Source organism: Hippichthys cyanospilos, chromosome 17, assembly GCF_059441005.1.
Source record: "Hippichthys cyanospilos isolate Australia breed blue-spotted pipefish chromosome 17, RoL_Hcya_1.0, whole genome shotgun sequence".
NCBI classification, from domain to species: domain Eukaryota; kingdom Metazoa; phylum Chordata; class Actinopteri; order Syngnathiformes; family Syngnathidae; genus Hippichthys; species Hippichthys cyanospilos.
In genome coordinates this window covers 5,609,773-5,622,969 of record NC_142385.1, presented here as the reverse complement: position 1 = coordinate 5,622,969, position 13,197 = coordinate 5,609,773, and the positions used below count along the sequence as shown (strand labels likewise).

Genomic DNA, 13,197 nt, shown 5'->3' with positions numbered 1-13,197 from the left:
ATGAGGCCCTCTCTGATGCAATTTGGGTTATGTTTGACTCAAATTGGGTTCTTTTCTTGTGTCAGGATACATGCACACATTAATTCTTTCCTTAATTCTAGTGTGTGCACGCATACCGCTAGCATGTGTTGTACATTTGTCGACAGACAGACTTGGAGTGTGTGTGAGGAGGGAATTCCTTGGCCCGCACACCCCTTGGAGCTGCACATGTGCTCTGCATATGCTCCCAAGTGCGAGCAGAGACAATGACAAAGTCTGATCAAGACGCAAGAAAAACATTCCTCAGTGCTCTTCAGCTTTGTCCTTCTAACCTCTCGTCCCCTCTTTTGAGCCTCCAAGGAGCTTCTGCGAAGACAGTTTAGAGTCTCCGAGCTCTGAGCCAGACGCATCTCAGGTTGCTCTTTTGTTAGCTGCTGACGCCACGTTACTCCTCTCTTCTTGTCCAAGACCCCGTAGGGACTTGCGCATGCATCCCTCTCCTTCTGAAGGTTGATTGTGCAAGCGCTCGTGTGAATACACGCGTGTTTATCAGGCCTGCAAATATTGCGTGTGTGCTGCGCTCCATATACAAGCGCAAACACATGCACGGCGGTCCCACTTCATTGAGCTTTGGAATCAAAGCATGTTGTTTGCCAGAACACATGCATTGCATTTGTCTTTGAACACAGGAATGTAGATATGATTTGGCTCATTGGGTCATCAATCACTAACAGCCCAATAATAGGAAAATAGTACTTTGTATATACTACATACACAGCACATACAGTCATTGGTTAAATAACGTCTCATTTATGCGTGGTACGGGCCTATGTTTTATCAATCTTAAAATATTGACAATAATCTCATTTTCACTATAAGTATAAAATAAAGACATATATAATGTCTTCAAAGGTCAATTTTTTATGCCATTGCATCGGCCTGGTGAGTGATCCATGATTGGTTGGTTCTGGTTTGAGGCCACAAGTACTGGACAAAAAGATGAAATCCCAGTACCAGTCAAAAATCTCTATTTTGATTTGCTTATTGCCATATTTTTCAGTGTACAAGTCACAATAAACACTTTTTTTCCACATAAAGGTGAATTCCTCTACAGCAAAATCATATTTTCAGCCAAAAATTTTTCAAAACGGGACTTTTCACTATCGCAAATCTATGCCTCAAACGGAAACATGAAAAAATGTGTTGTGCAATCTACAATCTGACTGAAGTTAAAAACAAAACCAACATTAAAAAAAAGAAAAAAGAAAATTGTAAAATATACCATAAGCATTCATTTTCATATTTACATCAATTTCTTGCATAATGTCTTTCACTTTGCTTCATCCATCTTTCAGCTTTATTACTTTTATCCTGTTTTCTTGTTGGCTTGGTTTGATCTCCTCGTGGCTATACGCATCAAAATGACATTATTTTGGCAACTGTGTTCCTCCGCGCAGAGTCCACTCAGAGCAGATTTTCCGCAGCGTGTGTCTTTACGAAATGTACAACATGGACGAACTTTTGCTTATGGAAGTCTGCCGGTACAAGCACTTTTGTTATTCGTGTAAAAAGGAATAAATACCGTGATCAAAATACCGTAGACAACTCCTGACGAGCACCACGTTGGGGAGAAATGAGGAGTCTGTTTAATTAAAAACGCTTGAAAGAATTGAGATTGTTTGAATCTACTAGGATTCTCTACCTCTGATATAGAATAGTGTTGTTTGTATGCTGTAGAGTCCTTTTATTACCATTTACCACCTATAATACGGGAGAATATTGTCTAACTGCGGGGGAAAGCCGCTCAGAGTATAAAGTGATGCAAAATGTGTGCTGGCACATCAAGTATAAACCAATCTAGACTTTTCCTGCAAGGTTGTTAGTTAGTTAATTTCAGTGCAACGCAAATGCAGAAAAAAAAAGTTTAATATATGCAACAAGGGGATTTTTCTTTTATGAGGAAGTAAAAAAGAGGGAAGGCTTCAATGCATGGATTTTTTTTTCACACTGGGGGATTTTTTTGGCACATGCAGGTTTTGTTGTAGAGGAGTTTTACTGTATCTGTGTTTGAATAACATTAATTTGAAGCGAAATAAGTATGATGACATTTTAACAACACACACCATGTGTTATAATTGGACAGCCGTACGTAACCAGTGACCACTAAAGTCACTAGAGACCTATAATCACATTTTTGTAAAATTCACCATATTGAATTTTTAAAAAAGCGGGGGAGGGGGTCAACTTATAAGCAAGGTTGACTTGTACTCATAGAAATACAGTACATTTAAATATTTCTTGAGTTGAAGAAGATTAAGTCATCATCATTATAAGAAATACTGATGGAATTATTTGATATACACAAATTGTTAATCAAAATACAATGTGTTTAATCGTTTAAAATTCTCAGGTAAGAGCCCAGGTAAGAGCTTTGCACATCTTGGTATTTTCTCAAAAGTATAATGTGGCTGATGCTTTCTGGGCTGAAATGACTTTTAGTTCACAGCTGCACACTTTTAAAATTATATGGCTTCAATTTTTTAACCTCTTGAGACTTTTGAGACTTTGAGTTTGAAGGTGTTTTCAAACTTTTGACAGGCACCTTATTTTAAATATGCACTAAAAGCAGTTGTGTCCAAAAACACAATTAAGGGTCAAAAAAGGTCGTCTCGTACAAAAATGAGTCATTTTTGGGGGGGGGATTTGTGCATACCACCTAGAAATTGGTTATTTTTTGACTTGTAACTTTTTTTTTTTTTTTTTTTGCCCAACTTGTTATTGTGGACCCCAAAATGGTAAACAAAAAAAAAAAAGTCTGAAAATATCGATGTAGCAATACTGATCCAGAAAATCAAACTAAATGTGAATATGTATTTATTTTATTTTTTTTACAATATCATATTTCTTCGCAGCTGTACTGGCAAGTTTCTCTTTAATATCACATCCAATCAGAAATAATGATAAAATCAACTGCCCGATGATAATAAACCCCAAAAGTAATCGTCTTAATGTATTGTAACTCTCTTCACATGTTTTCTTCATGTTGTAGGATGTTGGAGTATTCCCTCAACCTGCAGAATGTCAGTTTTTCAGCAGTGAGGACAGTCCGAGTGTTGAGACCACTGAGGGCCATCAACAGAGTACCAAGTAAGTCATGGTCCAGAAGAACAAATCGATAGAATTTCATCTCTTCATAAATGTTTAAACTGTAGGAAACCTGGTGTAATAACAACAACTGGAAGTGAAGTGGAAACAGAACAATAGCAACTACAGAATCCAAAGAATCCTATTAAATATATATATATATATATATATATATATATATATATATATATATATATATGTATATATATATATATATATATATATATATATATATATATATATATATATATATATATATATATATATATATATATATATATTAGGGCATTTTTGGATATTCACCCATGCATTACTTTTAAGAGTGTCATGTATTTGAAGAGGCAGAGCAATCCCCTTTGGTGAATTTCTGAACACAGTTTGTGCTGTAAACAAACCTTTGCTGTAAAACTTTGGTTTTGGGTGCACACTGAATTTCTGAACGGCAGTTGGGCAACGCACTGAATTTCCAAGGAATCGGAGTAAACCAGTGCAGTGCATATTTCCGTATGCACCCTAAATTATGGGAAACTCAATTTTCATAGAGGCGTCAGTAAGTCCACTGCTGCACACTGGACTGGTCTCTGGTCAATCGCAGTGGCCATAAATAAACACTCGCCCACATTCATATCCATGGGCGATTCCTTCAATGACCTTATTAATGGTTATGACCTAATTACTTCTAATAATAACGCTATAATAACAATATGTCTAATACTTGCATATTGTGGAAAATTAATTAAGCAGCTTAATCCAACTGTTTTTTTTGTTAGCTCCCCCCTCCATATCGCAAGGGGCAGCCATTTTCTATCAGGCTATTGCATCACAGTTGTTCATACCGCAAGTCACTGCTCACCTGTTTTCTGATTTTGGTCAAGAAACATTTGCAAGCCGACCCATGATTGGTTGTTTCTTCAACTGAGCAATGGTGATGTCAGTTTCAGTCAACACGAGAAGCAAAATGATCATTGCCTGAAATGGCAAATATAGATGGAATTTGCCGCTTACTTCATATTCCACAAAAGCAATATTAGCCAGAATGACTTACATATTAAAAATAACACTTTTAGAATTGACTTCCTCCTTAATGCTAATATCGCTACTAATCCTCCTACTCCAGCTACTCCTTCAAATAATAATAATATTAATACTATTCCAACTACCAATACAAATTATACCACTACTACTTCTACTACTACTACTACGAATAATAATCATCATCATCATCATCGTCATTATAACAAAAATAGTAATAGTAATAATTGTTGTTGCTGTATTACACTTGAAAGCAAGGAACAAAACAATAAAAAGGTATGTTCTCATGACATGAGGCGTGGCTGACCGCAAAGTAGCCAAAATAAAAAGCTAGTTTTTCCATCTATAATACATGCAAATGCTGAACATCACTATTCAGTTTCACAAATTTGGAAAGCACATTTGAAAATGCATATAAAAACAAGTGTCATTTTTTTTTGGGTAATACCGGTGTTTGTATGGAGGTGGAGTTATCTCTTAGGCTTGCAGGTTTGGACAGATTTATGTGCAATTTTCCAGCTCACTACCTTTTATTAAAGAGACAAAATTCACAGCTGCAGTCACAGACGCAAACTATTGCACTTGTTCCAAGTGGTAAAAATGCATAACCCCTCCACTATCCGATTCCTCATGCTTATGCGAACATAATTAGCGCCTGAAAAAAAAAATAACATTCACATTTCTCTGCCCTTCAGTCAGCATTTCTCATTTAAACTGAAATGAAGACAGATTAACTTTCCAGTACATTAATGTTTGCATATTTCTTTGTACCTCGGCAGGGATCCACCTCTTTCCTTTTTTCTTTGATTTTTTTTTTTTTTTAACTTTTTTAAAAATTTCATTACCTTTCATTAGTTGATGAGAGTATAATGTCATGTGTGTGTTTTTTTTTTCCCCCAAAAGATTAAAAAGCTTCTCTACATGTACATTGTCATTCTCAGTCAAAGCTGTCGTCCAATGCATCCCAAAAGGCAACGTGCATACGAAAACACACTGGTAACATATTCAGTATGTAACCAACTGTTCAATTCAGTCATTTACAATGTAACACATGTTCTGCAATATCAAAACCACTAAAAAGTACATATGAAACATTTTTTAGAGTTCACATATTACAGTATTTGACAAACTCTTCAAATGTGTTGTATTGTAGCAGCATGTGACACTTTCAAATGGTGATTGAAATAAAGTAACTACATTTGAACAAATATGAAATATAACAGTTTGGGGTTTGACCAAGATTTGTTATAGAAATGATGGAATTAACTACCTCACCCAAATGACCTGTATAGTATTTTTTATGGCAGTGATCCATGTTGGGTAGTATGATGTTGTTTTAATGAATTTTGCTGACACTGTAGTTGTCTTATTTTTTTCAGTTGTCAATTGATAGAAACTGAAAAAACTGATTCAAGTTATTGCTTAACATTACATGTTTAATTGAATATCATCTTATTCCTAGTTTACTTATTCTTTTCCCCTTTTCTGTACTGTTTTGGACTGTTAAGCATTTTGTCAAATAGTTCCGTTTTTAGTTTGTTCTTTTTTGTCGCCCATCCACTTAATTGAATCCCTTTAGTGATTCACTTTCTGATTTTTAGGTTCTGATACCTTTTTATCACTTCCCAACATTCTCCCATTCTAATGTACAAACACTGAGCAATGCATTTACAACCACTGGATATTACTTTTGCAAGCCCTTAGAACGTACCCATCAATATTGTTTGTGAGGTGTCTCACATTGAAAATGCTATAAAAATAAACAACATATGTAATAATCACAGTAAGACATGCATCAAATAAATGCACACTGCAGTGCCCACCTCTTAATAACTTTGAGGTGCAGCTTCATATATAAGGTGGACATGTGACATATATATGGGCCAATACTAATATTTCGAAGTAAAAATCATGTGATAGCTAGCTAAAGATGCACTCTTAACAGAGCATTTTGCCACCTCAGCTTATTCCTAGTGTCTGCTTGAACTTATGGATTTCTGACACTTACTGCTGATGTACACAGAAGTTCTTAAACAACTCATTTATATGTTCAGCAACATAATGGCACTGCAATTGAATATACACAAGACAATTTTGGCCAAGGCTGACATTAACCATATGAAAAAATGCCTCATTGAATCTTAATTATGCACTTTAAAGGATATGTTCAAGTATGTTTGACTTGGTGGATCAGCATACGCTTAGGACATTAAGGGGACCAGCCAATCGCAGGGCATACAGAGACAAACAACCATTCGCACTTACAATCACACCTAAGGGCAATTTAGAGTTTCCAATACACCTATCATATATGTTTTTGGAATATGGGGGGGGGGGGGGGCGGAGAAGACCCACGTGAGCATGGGGAGAACATGCAAACTCCAGATACAAAGCGGAGCTAAAATTGAACACAGGATTGCTGAACAGTGAAGCGGACGTGCTAAAAAGTCTCCCACCGTGCCGCCCAGGTTGCATTTAATTGGATATGTGAACTACCTCACAAAAAAATGGGTTTTCACAAAAAAATCAGAACTGAGCATTAAGCCCTGCAGGGTGAACCTAGCCTTTGACACAGACACAAGATGCCTGAAACTAAATTTGTAAAACTCTAGACTCGGAAAGCAATGTAAAACTAGGGTGACAGCTTGACAAACTGGAGCAAACTAAAGAATGAAAGCAACGGCATGATAACAGATACATTCTAGAAAAAAATCAGCCACCATCAGTCACGACACTAACTACTGACAAAGATAATAAAAACTGAAAAATGACAAAAAGTGACAAATATGTTAACATTATGACAAACACGACAAATGCAAGGCTTGCTTTGGGTTATATCACCACCATAGTGAATGAATGAGCTTTTTGTTTTGTTTTTTTGCAGTGCATTAGCTGCAAGTTTTAATGAGACAGACCATTTGTATTGGACCTTCTGAAATGAATTTCTTATCCCACAATGTATTCATTTTTAAATCCAAGGCTACTTTTCTTTTCTTTCAAATCAACTAATGAACTGACTGACCATGGGACGTAACATTGACAGGTACTTGTTAGGACCTCAACAAAATTAGTAATGACATCTAAATTAAATAAGAAGGTCTACTTTGTGGATCAGGTGAATAGTGACCTTCACAGTACTAATTTCTGGTGGCCATCGAGAAGAGATAATTATGCCCGGACACAAAAGTACACCTTTGCATGTTATCATCCTCCGACCAGAATAGACTTGTCTCGTTGTTTGGACACAATTTTTGCCCTTTGCCCAAGGGCTTGTTACTCACAATCATATATATATTTCCACCAACGCTCAAACCTGGGAATCACCCCATTAAAACATTTTACTTCATGCCCCAGCAATCTAGGGACTCATCTGCTTGGACTGTAAATGTATACTATAATTGCTTGGTTCATGCATATGGACTTCCATCCAGATAATCCCCCGAAGACAGCAACATCTGCCTCCCTAGCTTCCAGTGCGCTTATACCTTCTGCCTTTGCCACACTGATCGCTTTCCCCTCGGTGCTGTAATTAAAGAGCTTGCAAGAACCACCTATTGTACCCTGCTCAGAGGTCGCCGCAGGGTTTTCACACTAAGGCCCATATCACTTCTTGACTTCTGTCTTTTTGACATCAGCCAACGTGAGGGTCTGCTTTGAGGGAGAGTTGGACTTCTCATTTGAAGATTTTTGCCAGTGGATCAAAGCAAATACATTCACAGTGTAATCCTGCTATTTCAAACATGCAGAAATAGTATTCATCATTTATTGTGCCAAGAACAACCTCCACAGCTGGCGTCAGCTTCAATAGTGTATTTTTTAAAACATAAATATACAAATAAATCCACAAAACAATATTAAATGCATTTGAGTGTGAGATGACAACATATGTACTGTACGTACATTTTTGCAGGGCAGTATAAATCCTGAGTTGGTCGCTAGCTAATCACAGCATTTGTTGTGCATTCTAGTGAGAACATTAGTGGCTAGCCGCCAATGTCGAGATGTGTGTCGTATTTACAATAACAGCATACTTAAACTTGTAATTTTTTAAATCCAACTAAACATCATTATTTCATGTTACTCAAATTCTTATTCTTGGCTATTGAAGTACACCATATGGGAAAAGGTCGAACTTCGAATAAAGTTGACAGTCAGTAGGGCTGTGTAGTCCATCCAAGTATTGATACAATATGATACTACTACATATATATATATATATATATATATATATATATATATATATATATATATATATATATATATATATATATATATATATATATATATGGAGAGGATCAATAATTTTTTAGTACATATATATATATATATATATATATATATATATATATATATATATATATATATATATATATATATATATATATATATATAGTTGGAGAGGATCAATACTAATGGTAATGGTAATAGTAAAACCACTTGTATCAATACTTGGATGGACTACATACCGTATTTTCCATACTATAAGGCGCACCGGATTATAAGGCACACCCTCAATGAATGACATATTTTAAAACTTTTTCAATCACAATATAGTAATACTCGAAGTAATAACAATAATAACTCAAATAATAACTCTAAACTCTCAATAGCAAAATAACTCAATGTCAATATGACCAACTTTGTTTAACGGTAAACACACAAAAGAAACAGGTAAGGCTTACTTTATCAGTTCATTCCCCATCTACGAATCCTATCTCAATATGGATTCATATATAAGGGGCACCTGATTATAAGGCGCACCATAGTGCCGAAAATACGGTATATATATATATATATATATATATATATATATATATATATATATATATATATATATATATATATATATATATATATATATATATATATATGCAAATAAATTAAAATATGCAAAAAGACTTAAACTTTGTTCCATATATACATATATATATATATATATATATATATATATATATATATATATATATATATATGGAACAAAGTTTAAGTCTTTTTGCATATTTTAAATCTATTCAAGTTTACCAGTATAGTCCTATATTTGATTCTAATCTCTGTCTGCCTCTCCATTTTAATTTTTAATTTTTTTTTTTTAATTTTTTTTTTGTTTATGTGAATTTACTTGAATGCTATTGTGGCAAAGTTTAGAAGTCAACAAGAAAGTTTAGTTGGAAAAAAAAATGTGTTTTTCAATGAGAGAGAGGATTTAAAAGACCATATTTTATGATTATAGATGTGTTTAGTATCAGTATGTTTATTGGCAATATTGATATCAATTGATACTAAAATGTAAAGGAACAGCTCCCGTTTGTCATCTTTTATATTAGAGACCTTGATGATTGGCTTGATGTAATGTAATTTTACCAGCCCCTGTGATATAATTAATTGTAATAAATTATATTTATGTTTTGTAAAACAAACAAACAAAAAAGTCCAAACTAAGTTACTTATATATCATAACAACACCTCCTGGTTAATGTCAATAAATTACAAATGACCAACAACTGATCAGCAAAAAATCATGTTTTTTACAGTTTTTCTCCTGACGGAGCTAAAAATGCCAACAGCAAAACCTCTGGAGCTGTAGAACTCTCTAGAATGCCTCAAGTATTGACCCTACCACACAATCCACTTGTGCGTGACAATTTTGGTCTTGCCTTCCAGCATTTTTTCTGTCTATTCACATAGACATGTATCTGAGATCAAAGAGAAAATACAAACTGCTGATTATTCAAGGAGAAACACTAACTTGGGATGAGGTGCATTAGGAAACGCTTATTAGTTACATTAGCAGAACTGACAGCCTTAACATTCATATCCTTGGTCTTTTTTTTATTTCGATTCTTTAGTAGTCATCTTTGTCAGGAATCGCTGATGTTGAGCTAGTTACGTTCCATTTTGATGAAATAGGGAGAGACGCAGGTGTTCACTGGTGCTTGACTCAGAGAGGCCATTTGCTTCCCCATACAAAGATTACAAAGTTGACTGGATCTGAACTTGGTCAGGAAGGCCGACTAAGCAAACCTCATTTTCTTGCAAACAGATGGCTCCCTGATCACACACAACCACCTGCCTGTTCGCCACGTTTCAACTCAGTGGTCACTCACAGCAAGGTTGAAGGCGCACAGGTGGATGAGGAAATGATTGTGATTGAATATGAAATGTCGATCGCTCTGAATTAGTATGCTAATCTACTTCAGGTTGGCTCTGAATATTTTCTTTTTCTTTTATTGTGGGGATGGATATACAATAGTTATATGACATTCATGTTTTTAAGATGGTGACGTGACCCCCATTGATCCAATCCTGGTGCTCTTGTTTTTGTTTTTGTAGAAGGGAGCTGTTGTTTCTGCACTTTGATTGGACATTGCCGATGTCTTCTAAGAGACCAGTCAAATTGCTTAATAAGGCCGCACATATCTCACAGAGCAGCAAATTCTTTTGATTGTTTGGTTATGTAGAAAATATTGTTTTTTTTTTCAGGGTTTGTGAAAGAACTTCCGTCTGCCTCCTCACCAACTGTTTCAGCTTGACCACCTAATGGGACACACCTCACACTTTGAAAAATCCTGCGGTACACTGTGATCTCAATGCATGCAAATATTCAATGTCCTCATCCCTCTGGGTTGAAATAATTCCAAACCGCAATCACTGTGATGAAAATACAATTTTCCAAAAGCACTTAGCTACTCTGACGATCTTATGGCCATGGTCAAGATCGATATAAATTGATTTGGGCGTACCACATAACCAACTAGAGGGTCACCGAGTGCCCCCACTGCCATGGAAAAAAAGCCATTTCAAAAAAGGATACCATTATGATAACACTTTTCATCAGCATGCAGTATACCTTTGTGATACAGTGGTACCTCACCTGATCCAAATTCGAGACGCGAGCCATCTCTTGGCTGAGTATGCGCCCCAAAGAGAAACAACACAGACAAAAACATTTATAATCTCAACAGCAGACAGCTAATGAATGACAGCGCTGTATTCACAGGTATATTCCGAGTTGATAAATTTTCTGTAAAACTATTTCCAACCACTGCTTTTCCGCAACATGCAGATAATTGAAACAATTTGGATGCAGTCCTTTTTTATTGCTTTCCAATGCATTGCATACGTTTTGGATCCGAACTCGGTATCAGCAGATTCTCAATATAAAGAGTATTGGACTTGGACTCTGGTACTATAACATGTGATTTGGATATCCCTAATATACAGCAACCTACTGTATGAATGGAGTGAAATTGCCAGTATACTCTAATCTCAGTTGAGTTCAGGCAGTCATAGCTAGACAACTTTTTGACAATGCCATAGTCACTGTTACGGTTCTATGCTGAAGAAGAACTAACATGGGGCGAGGGAACATGACTGATGAATTTTATTGAATTTGTTGAGGAATAGATCAAAGTAGTTGAATAATTTGACAAGGTTGACAGATTTGGGTTATGGCAGACAAAGGGGGACGTGTAGGCCAGGATGCAACGACAACAACTCTGGAAGTAATACGAAATACCAGGTTAGATTCAGGCAAGACTGTACTATTACAAGATGGATGTGACTGACCCTGTACCGTTGTAAATCAATATTGCGAGGTGGTGACATTTGGGACTGGTTTCAGTTTTGGCTGAAGATGATTGTTTGCTGCTGCCTGTCTACAGAGGGGAAGAACTAGGAACTGACTGGAACTAACTAAAGAAAAACGAGTGGCCATCATTACTTCAAGATAGGGCTACACAATTTAGACAATTTTAACTGCGGTAATGGTATTGACAACCATGATTAATTAAGCTGATCCTCGCTGACATTAACATTTAAGAAGCCGGCTACCGTACATGTCAAGTCAAGCACTTTATTCATCCTACCACTAGGCAAACACAAGGTTAAGACTTCATTAAGCTTAAAAAATAGTAAGCGAGCAAATCCTGCAACTCATTTGCAGCAGCCTCAACTGAGACAGTGGGGCACAAGGACGAGGCTGAAGTTGGCTTCGCAGGCACGCTCCCGAGATTTGCGAGATGACATTGTTTCCCACTTGTTTGCATGACAAAAGACTGTGCTTGTTTCAAAACAGTGCAATAAATAGACATCATTGACCAAACATGGTAAATAATTGTGATTAACAACTATGATTTCAATAGTGACCAAAATAATTGTGATTATTATTTTGGAAATAATCGTGCAACCCTAATTCAAGATAATAAATGATTTGGTGTGGTCAAATATTTGGCCTGTACTGTAGGATGTTCTATATTAACCCTTTAAGCGTCAAAGTTGCAAATTTGCTCCAGGCAACATTTATTCAGTATTCCTTTATCTCTAACCGTAATCAAGCTACAACCTTGTCAAATAGTGATAGAAAAATATATTTAATATTGCAGTTAAAGGGGGAAAAAAACAACAACAAAACATCTGCATCTGAGAATCCACTCACTTTGTAATGGGTGTCAAATGAACCTCTTGAAGTCTGATGTGAAAATCGGAGAGAAATGTTGTTTTAAAGGTAGGGGAAATGTTTTTGTACCGTTTTGTTTTCCTGCTTTGTGCACATGTTTTATTTAAAGCAAAATTCAGAAAGGGTTTCCATGTACTGTATGAACTAAAAGCTTTCTATTGTTACTGTATGCATATACCAGATTTTGTCTTTTTAGGTGTGTGTGGAGAAATCACATGAATGAACTTCAGGATTATCAGAATTCCCGCAATTTAGGAAACCAATTTTTCAGTATGACTATCCCCACCTCCTCCATCTCAGCTGTTCGTCTGTGTCTCTCAAAAAATACTTGATCAGAAAAATGATCTTCCATTATTAGAGCTTGTCTCCTACAGAGAAGGGGCAGCCTACAGGGAAAGAAACAGTCAGGGGTACTTGAAAAGGGAAAACATCAAAGAAAGACAAAACAGAAAGCTTGTCAAGCAAGGAAAAAAGGAATTCCAAGGTAGTAAGAAAAAAACATGGTCAGATAATGTCGGCCTGAGCTGCAATTCAAGCCAAGTGGTTGGACCAAATTTAGAAAAGAGGTGTGTGTAGGCAGCAAAGAA

The 13,197-nt window shown here is 35.9% G+C and overlaps 1 protein-coding gene across 1 annotated transcript in view; it reads left to right on the top strand.

Moving 5' to 3' along the window:
• cacna1g (calcium voltage-gated channel subunit alpha1 G) overlaps positions 1–13,197 on the top strand; it is a 129,790-nt gene that overhangs the window by 23,547 nt on the left and 93,046 nt on the right. Inside the window, exon 3 of the mRNA XM_088439178.1 lies at positions 3,029–3,126. Coding sequence (XP_088295304.1) covers positions 3,029–3,126 — 98 coding nt within the window. The remainder of the gene's footprint in view (positions 1–3,028; positions 3,127–13,197) is intronic.